The sequence below is a fragment of the Centruroides sculpturatus genome, unplaced genomic scaffold, assembly GCF_000671375.1.
Source record: "Centruroides sculpturatus isolate CEXI.00-Female unplaced genomic scaffold, Cexi_2.0 scaffold678, whole genome shotgun sequence".
Lineage (NCBI taxonomy): Eukaryota > Metazoa > Arthropoda > Arachnida > Scorpiones > Buthidae > Centruroides > Centruroides sculpturatus.
The window spans coordinates 154,770-164,961 of record NW_019385241.1 but is presented as its reverse complement, the minus strand read 5'-3'; the positions used below and the strand labels follow the sequence as shown (position 1 = coordinate 164,961).

The window sequence follows — 10,192 nt, the reverse complement described above, 5'->3', positions numbered from 1 at the left end:
TTAGTGTTTCCATGACGTACCCTAACTGTCTACCAAATTTCACCTCTCTAGGTTAAGCAGTTTGCTCTGGGCGATGATGAATCAGTCAGTCAGTGAGTCAGTCAGGACAAGCAATTTTATATATTTAGATCTGTGTATAATTACAAAAATAAATATCTGAAAATTAATCAGATATTTTTTCAATTACTTCCTCAGTTTTCTACTCTAATTATGGAAGACATCTCATTAATTGTTTCAATTGCCATTTCTATGTTTAATAATAATAATAATATACTATATAAAATAAATAATTTTTTTTAATAATAAAATAAGTTTACCTACAACTTTTTCTTAAAATCTATGATCCACTAAATGTAATATTTTATTATTATTCTTTGACACACAATACTGTAATGCCAAGTCACTGCCAAAAACATACATATTAAGTATGAAATATGTATAATAAAAGTAAAATGGTTTTAAGAAATGATAAATGATCATTTATTTCTTATGATTATTTTTAAGAGAGACAATCCATAAAATTGAATGATACTGTATTTAATATATAGTGCTGGTACAAAATAGTTGAGTCTAGAAAAAGTATAGATATTGCTTCAAAATAAACTAATTTTTATTTCAAATTTAAAAATTGATTCAAAGAATAGCAAATACTTGTTCCCAATTATTTTCCAGAATTCAGAGAAATAATCTGTAATTACATCTTTCATCTATTGATGTTTATATAAAACATACAACATTCTACTATAAACATGTTTAGGTAACAAACAGTTTATCACATTTGCCAACAAAAATGTACTGTATATAACAGCTATAACAACTAATTATTCTCTTTTTAAATATTTTTCTATTTATTCTTCTGCTTCCAATTTTCATTAATTTGTAGCCATTAGTTTTTTTTTCCAAAAACAATATTTTCAATCCAAATATAACAATCCCACAGAAAATAATAATAATCACATTTATAGTTTGATTATTAAATGAAAATTACTTTTTTCTATATCATCTTCCTTTCTAAGCTGTGAGTTATTGTGCAGAAAATTTTAGTTAAATGATGAATAAAATACTTTTTAGAATTCTTGTTTTTGCTTTTTATTGATGACAGAATAATTATTATTTTGTATTTTGATCTAAATGCATCAGACTATCTAGCACTTTTGATAAATTATGGGATTTGATAAATTTGTTAAAATGGGATAGGAATTTTAATGAATTTTCACATAACTGGTAAGAAATTAAGATATCAAAAAACAGCATTAGATTTAATGAATGAAAAATATGAACAGATTTTTTAGTAAACAATGCAATTAATCAATGCAGATAATCTGCATCAGTTTCTTTTCCTCCTATAATTTTTCTGATAGCAACTGATTAATAAATTTTATTAAATTACTAATTATAAATTCTAATTATCTACAAAGTGATCGTAAGGTCTGAAAACATAATCAGATATACATAATAAATGATTTACTAGTATTATATTACAATATATGATATGTTCATTGTATTGTTCCTCATTATCAATACATAATCATTACTAACAAGGCACATCTTCAATTTGTAAATATTCATTTATGTTTCTACACTATTGGGTATCCTGTTTTTTACTACTTTAGCTATACAATGTGGCCATTTAAATATCTGTCCAAGAGCAAAAGAAATCTTTCCAGTACTGCACAAGTGTATGAATGTGGTGAATGCCTGTTCCAACACTAAAATAACCACAGGAAATCAATTTAAGACAATCTAGCATAACACAAATAATCTCTGACTGTAAAGAATAAAGACAACATTGCAAACTGCAAATTGATACAAAAAATTAAGCTTTACTTTGTTAGAGAACAAAGTAAAGCTTAACGTTCAAAATGACTATATCTTTACATTGTCACTGAAGGCAGACAGTTGAGTATGGCATTATAAGATGGCATACACCATTCCTGGTATCACAGTTTCACAGGTCTCCCGTATGTCTTTCTCCAGTTCACTATCATTGTTTAGTGCTGATGGGTATGCATCATACAGCAATTCTTTTAGAGGACCCTACAAGAAAAATCCCAAAATCCAGAGAAGAGAAGTCTGGGAACAAGTGACCATGGAAGAGAACTATGTTGTCCTATCCAACAGTTGCCAAACTGCTGTGCAAACTGCACTGATGCATGTCTTTCTGGAAATGAGCTGTTACACCATTGTGCTGCTTCCAAACCTGCTGTATAGTTGTGCTAAAGGTAAGTCATCAAGCCATTTATTCATCATGTTTAGGATGTTCAGATATCAGTCATGAATGCTGTCAATGAATATGGGACCAAGAAGCTGCTCACTCCAAATTCCACAGCAAACATTTAGATAAAACACACTGGGTATCGCATATGTTGTGCACATTGTGGAGCACGCTCTGCCCAATGGTTCGAGCTGTGATGTTTATACACTCCATTCTGGAAAAACAATGCCCGATTAGTCCATAAAATATGCTGAAGGAGCTGTGGTTCAGTACACTGTAAATTTATCATGTGGCATCACTGAAATCCCTGTGTGGCATCACTGAAATCCCTGTGTGACATCTTGTGCACATTGTGCAAGTTGCAGATTAGATGCAAGTCATGGCAATATAATATTTGTATATTTGGGTCTAATGCAGTCCTCATGCATGGAAGTACACAAACATGTTCATGCTATTAGATGAGCAAAACCTGGTCTTTGATATCCAACTGTACTAGTGTCTGTGTAAAGCAAGGGTCGCCAAACTTTTTTGATCGTCGACCCCCTACAAGTTTTCGAAACCTCACATCGACCTCCACCAAAAAGTTTATGTTACAAGCAAAACAAAATACTTACTATTTTAATACATTTCTTTTAATTTTGCATTTTTTCATTTATTATATATTTGTTAATAATAATTTTTAAACTGACAATCAGTGAGACGGATAAGCTTGATCCTTAGCTCAAGCTTGATAATCGACCCCAAATAATGTTATATTGGCCACTTTGGCGACCCCTGGTGTAAAGCAACAAATAACACTCAAAATCATTGTATATATGTTGGTCTTGATGCAACTGGAAAACAGTCGTGAAATCTGAGCTGCTTCTCTTGTATTCTGTCTTGTTCCTCTGTACAATGTTATCTCATAATTTAAGTAATGCTAACTTCAAATTTTTCAGAGTTCAAAGCATGTGCAGAATGAAAAATGCATTCAAAGCATAAAATAAGCATGTGAACAAAAAAATATAATCTCAAATTAATAATAATGTGTTAAAATTTGCAACTATTACAATTAAATAACACACTTATGTTAAGTAATGACAACTGTTAAAAATATGCAAAAACTTTCTGTTCAACCCAATATAACCTTTATTTATTAATCAAGGCATCCAAGAAATATGTGGAAACAACAAAGTCTAACTAGTATAAGGAAGGCACAAAAAAGGCTAAAATGAAAAAGGAACTTATTGCAAAGCATGAAAGTAGTACACATGTCGTGGATCTGGTAGTTAATAATAAAATAAGTTTACCTACAACTTTTTCTTAAAATCTATGATCCACTAAATGTAATATTTTATTATTATTCTTTGACACACAATACTGTAATGCCAAGTCACTGCCAAAAACATACATATTAAGTATGAAATATGTATAATAAAAGTAAAATGGTTTTAAGAAATGATAAATGATCATTTATTTCTTATGATTATTTTTAAGAGAGACAATCCATAAAATTGAATGATACTGTATTTAATATATAGTGCTGGTACAAAATAGTTGAGTCTAGAAAAAGTATAGATATTGCTTCAAAATAAACTAATTTTTATTTCAAATTTAAAAATTGATTCAAAGAATAGCAAATACTTGTTCCCAATTATTTTCCAGAATTCAGAGAAATAATCTGTAATTACATCTTTCATCTATTGATGTTTATATAAAACATACAACATTCTACTATAAACATGTTTAGGTAACAAACAGTTTATCACATTTGCCAACAAAAATGTACTGTATATAACAGCTATAACAACTAATTATTCTCTTTTTAAATATTTTTCTATTTATTCTTCTGCTTCCAATTTTCATTAATTTGTAGCCATTAGTTTTTTTTTCCAAAAACAATATTTTCAATCCAAATATAACAATCCCACAGAAAATAATAATAATCACATTTATAGTTTGATTATTAAATGAAAATTACTTTTTTCTATATCATCTTCCTTTCTAAGCTGTGAGTTATTGTGCAGAAAATTTTAGTTAAATGATGAATAAAATACTTTTTAGAATTCTTGTTTTTGCTTTTTATTGATGACAGAATAATTATTATTTTGTATTTTGATCTAAATGCATCAGACTATCTAGCACTTTTGATAAATTATGGGATTATGGGATTTGATAAATTTGTTAAAATGGGATAGGAATTTTAATGAATTTTCACATAACTGGTAAGAAATTAAGATATCAAAAAACAGCATTAGATTTAATGAATGAAAAATATGAACAGATTTTTTAGTAAACAATGCAATTAATCAATGCAGATAATCTGCATCAGTTTCTTTTCCTCCTATAATTTTTCTGATAGCAACTGATTAATAAATTTTATTAAATTACNAGATGAAAATAAATTTATTAAATAATTTTTTAGATTTTAAAATTGAATCCTCATTTGAATTCTTTTCTTTTTTTGAATTCATTTGAAATTTGCACATTAAACACCACAAGAGAGAGAGTCAAAATATCACAACGGGCCATGCTCTTTTTTTATGGACAAAATCACACAAAAATTATGACCTCTTAAGTCTTCATTGTTAAAAATATTTTTTTTCTCAATTTTAGGCATGTTGCAGAATCACAACAGGTGGCCTAAATGATTTTTCTCTGATCATGCTACGCCATCTTTTATGCTCATCAGGTTCTAAATTCAACAGAACGTTTACCACATAAATGCATAAATTGATGGATACAAATCTAAGTAAAAGTAGAATCATCACTAAAAATATTATTATTAATGTTTTTGTTCACTACAAGGAAATAAAGATTCTCTCTCAAATATTTGCTTTTGTGCTTTATATTTCATAATTTTGTACTTATTCATGATCATTGTGCAAAAAAAAAATTATAGAAAAATTAAATTTTGCATATTTCTCATATTTTAGAGGAGAAAAAAATTAAGTTTTGTATTAGCATTCTATCATAAAAAAATTTACTGGGCCAAGAGCAAATTTCCACATTGACAGGCCATGCTCTATTTACATTATATTTATATGGCTAGAATGTTGCTCCAAAGTAATACAATGCAGATTTCAATGAATAGCATGTGTTGCAGAAATGCAACACATGCTATTCTTTGGCCTGAATGAATTGATGGATGTTGCATATTTGCAACACATGACACTTAATATGTTAAATTAATAATAATTTATTAAAAATTATTAAATTTAGTAAATGTCTACTCTTTACTCATATTTTATCCTCAAAATTAGTAAATATATTATGAAACATTCCATATATCATTTTATATTTGTGTCAAATTTAGAAAAAATGAAATATCATCTAATTAAAAAAAAAATGATGTTTACCTCAGCACCATCCTTAACTTCAGTCGTAACAAATCCAGATACACGTTCTGAACTAAGAACTTCATCAGATAAAGCTTCTGTTGAAATTTTAACCACAGCACTAGCAATTGGTTTTCCTGTACGTCTATCATAAGTCATCTCAAATTCAACTGGGTCTATAAAGAAAAATGAAGTTTATATTACAAATTTATTATTAATAAGTTTATGAAAATAATAATGATATTTAACCCAAATAAAAAACATTAAAAAAATAATAATAATAAAAATACAAGTATATAGAGAAATACATTCAAAATACATAAAAAATGTAAAGTTCAAAACAATTTCAGTTATTAGTCCAAAACTTAATTCATTTTTACTTATTAATTTGCAACTAATTTATATTCAACCTGCAACTGTATGCAGTTTTATTTATTTATTTTTACAGAATTGCCTGCCTAGGGTGTCAATTTTCCACTGATTTTTCACCTGTAATTATGATGCATGTAACTGCTGTTCCTCAAATTTGATGATTTTGAAAATCCTGTAATGTCCTCTCTCTGCACTGCACATGCCAAATTTCAATGTCATATGTTATTTAGTTTGAAATAGTGTTTTGTTTACAGAACAGTGTCTTTTCAAGGGCTCCTGTAGACAGATCTTGAAACTTTGCAATAGCAAAGTTTCAAGAGCTGTTTGGCAAAGCTGAGTTAAGTTTGGCAAAAATGAGTTAAGCTGAAACTTAATTCTCATGCTGGACAATTTCACTATCACAGATGATAGTTAAGTTGCTGAGTGAGAAGTGACAGGAGAACAGTAAGACTAATAGGAACACTGGTAGGACCAAGGAGGAATGTCAAAAGAATCTGACATTCAAAATGTATTTCAAGTAAACCAGAGATTCAGAATATGAACTATTAACAAAAAATAAAAATAAAGGCATAATAGGCAAAAATTCAATTGACTTTATTGTGATAATTAAGCTGCAATTCTTGTTTTTAGTTTAATGCTTTCAAACAAATACTCCATATAGAGAGACTTTTACTTTATAATTATGTATAATTTTATTTGAAAACTATTGGTTAAACTATCAACTGAAAAACATGATTTATCAATAACATAAAAATAAAATAAATAGATTTTTTAGAATTTATGTAACTTTTTTATATATAAACTGATTATAATTAACAACAAACTACAATGTTCAAGTAAACAATGAAAAGTGTTTACTCACCTCCCAGCTTCAAATGTTCAATATTTCCAGAAAACTGGCTATAATGGAAGAATAATCTAGCTTGTCGTTCACAACATTGAATAAAGCCATATGAATGCTGTAATAAAAATATTAAATAAACAATTAAGCACTAAAAATTCAATTTAAGTGAGCTTAATTTACTTTTCTTTACTGAAATTATTATTCCAATAAAGAAAATTAATTTAATGCTTTACCAAAAGTTTTTCAACAATTCCCGCTTCACGTAATCCACTTGATGTTCCTGATGGAGGCGATGAGTTCTTATTGATGTTGTTGTTTCCATTATTTGATGTTTGACTAAAAGAAGAGCACTGGTAGGCATGTATTGCACTGTCTTGTAGTGACGGCTGGAAATTCTATAATATATATAAAATAATTATATTCAATTAAAAAGCTTTATGTATGTTTTTAATAGCTATTTCATATTTAAAAATAATAATTTAGAACAGTGATTCTGAAACTTTTTTGTGCCACCACTCCCCTGGTTCCATAAAGTTATACCCAACACCCCAACCATTTTCCCTTGCACGAGAAAGACTTGGGAATATTCTTAAAAAAACTTTGCTACAAACCTCACACTTTATGTCCTTACCGTACAGTACATTGTTCTCCTTACCTGAAACCATTAAAATGTTTCTTCTTACCTGTTTTAATGAAGGAAAGGGAAAGGCTGCCAATGACCTAAAGCATTGCATATGGTCATCAATCAGTCAGGACCCAACCTTCAGTGACCCCTTGCCTTTTTTTACCCCCTAGATTTACTCACCACCCCAAGACTGGTAACATCACTTTGAGAGCCACAGATTTAGAATATTAGTTTCTCATGTTCATATGTACTGGTTGTTTGTTAAGTTACAACAACACAACACTTGGGCAATCTGCCTAGGGAAAATACCTTCTGAGAAGTCTTGTTATGGGTAACTGGCCCCTATTCAAGGGTGTGGAGAAAACCCAGTAAACTCCATGTGACCAACCTGTCCAGGTGAGGCATGAACCCACAACCGAACTTCTGATGTTCAGAAAATGGAACTGCTTGGCCATTGGTGAGTCCTAATATGTACTCTACATAAAGTATTAATGACAAAGTTCATTACTGAAATATTACAGAAAAACATTGGTAATAAGTTTTGTGAGAGCCGAAATTGGTGAGATATTTTGTTTAAATATTGTTTGTCAAGAGAAAAAGTTAGAGAGACAAAACAAAAAACGAAAATGTTAAAGTCAATTAAAACTGGTTCCCACAAACTTACTTCCTTGTTGAAGGTGACACATTGGATATCTCATCCGGAACCAACAAGTTAAAAATTGACTATTGGTCCCAATATACTAAAATTCCTAACCAAGTCATGGGAAAAACCCAGGAGGGGCTCCCTAATAAAAAGGAGGGGTGATGACAATCAGCAGCAGCCATCATCCAGTTTTTTCTTGAACTGTGTGTGTCCAGCCACTTGTCATCACCGCTGCCATTGCACTCGAGAATCTGTCATCGCTCAAGAGAAATCGTTGCTGCTTCAGAAAAAAGTGACTCCCTACGCCCTGAAAGTTTCGAACGGATCTTCAATTTCTATGAACTCTTAAGGTATTTATCAACATGTAAATGATTGTAAGCTCTCTCTCTCTCACAGTCAGGTCATGATCGTAATAATAAGGTTCCTGGTGGGTTATTCGGAAAGTAATTTCGTTTTTTTTTATTAATAGAGGAATTAGATGTATTTTACCAGCCAATTTCATTTTAAACCATATTTTTTATTATATATTTTGACAGCTGACATTTTAAGGCTTATTTGTAAAAACTTGTTTGATTCTGTACAATATTTTTTTTCTGGTGTCCCATCAAATATGGAAAATCAAAAGCATCATTTTTGGCATATTTTGCTTTATTATTACCAAAAAATCAAATGCTGTTCAAACAAGAAAAAACTTGTGGTACATATATGGAGATGATGTGTTGAGAGAAAGACAGTGCCAAAACTGGTTTACAAAATTTCGTTCTGGCAATTTCAATATTGAAGATACACCACGTTCTGGATGGCCAGTGAAAACAAAATAAAGGTACTGATTGAAGCAAACTGCCAAATAACAGCATGTGAAATCACTAAGATTAAATTTGTCGAATTGAACTGTTTATGATTACTTGAAACGAATTGGTTTTGTTTCAAAGCTCAATATATGGGTTCCACATGCTCTTAAAGAGAGATACTCTCTTTGGTGGGATTTTAAGAAAAATTTTTTTTGAGCTTTTACCAGACAATTTAACAATTGATTCGAAAGTGTACTGCCATCAAGTAAACAAATTGAGTAATATCATCAAACAGAAAAGGCAGCCTGAATTGATCAACAAAACAGTAGTAGTATTTTACCATGATAATGTCAAATTTCACACAAGTTTGGTAACATGTCAGAAACTGTTATAGCATAATTACAACAACTGGCCTCCCTCTAACTTCATTTGTCTGTTCAGGCACAAGGACACCTACAGTGCCTTCTGTAACCTTGTAAACATGTACTTTAAATGAACTACCGTGCCTACCTAAATCTAGTGCTCTTCTGAGCCTAACCTCCTCTATTTATATGCGTTTGTATGTATTGGACTTGCCATTTCTACCAGCATGTCCACGTTGTTTTGATGTTTGTACAAGGGCCTGCGTGCCCACGTTTAGTTCTACTGTACATATACCCTTTCTGATTGTGTAAACGCATTTGCTTTATTTTTGGTACTGTACATGACAAGCATCATATTCACTATTGTTATTTACTCTACATTATGTATTTTGCATTCAATTATTTTGTATGCATTTTATTTATCTCAATTCTGAAACTTGTACTTTTGGCATCTATTAGTTTGTCTTAGTCACTTATCTCCAACAGCTTGTTTTTACGGTATTTGTCCTCTCACCAATTTTCTTTGTAAACTGTATTCATTGTCGCGACTCACCCAGTTGTATGTAAATGGTACCGGGAATGTACCTTTGGTATATTATCAATAAAAAATATCTGTATCTGTCTGTAAAATATCTGTTACAGCTCAGATGGGATGTGCTATCACACCAACCATATTTGCCAGATCAGGCACCTCAGATTATTACTTGTTCCAGTCTTTATAAAATTTTTTAAACTGTAAGACGTTTACTTGAAATGAAAATGTCACAAATTACTTGGATCCGTTTTTTGTAAGCAAACATCAAAACTTTTATAAACGTGGAATTATTCTACTACCAGAATGAAGGCAACATGTATTTGACCAAAATAGTCATAATATAATTCAATAAGATATTTATCATAAAAATATTTTTTAATATATATATATATATATATATATATAATTACCATATACTATTTTTCTACTAATCGCGTGTTATTTTGTATAATTACAATTCACAAGATCGCAAGAATGACATCTAGGTA

The 10,192-nt window shown here is 30.0% G+C and overlaps 1 protein-coding gene across 1 annotated transcript in view; it reads right to left on the bottom strand.

Annotated features, from left to right (window-relative positions):
- Window positions 1–10,192, bottom strand: part of LOC111636613 (cold shock domain-containing protein E1-like) — a 92,917-nt gene that overhangs the window by 33,181 nt on the left and 49,544 nt on the right. The window contains exons 3-5 of the mRNA XM_023381895.1: window positions 6,982–7,143; window positions 6,767–6,863; window positions 5,554–5,708 (exon numbers count right to left, since the gene is read on the bottom strand). Of these exons, the coding sequence (XP_023237663.1) occupies window positions 5,554–5,708; window positions 6,767–6,863; window positions 6,982–7,143 (414 nt within the window). The remainder of the gene's footprint in view (window positions 1–5,553; window positions 5,709–6,766; window positions 6,864–6,981; window positions 7,144–10,192) is intronic.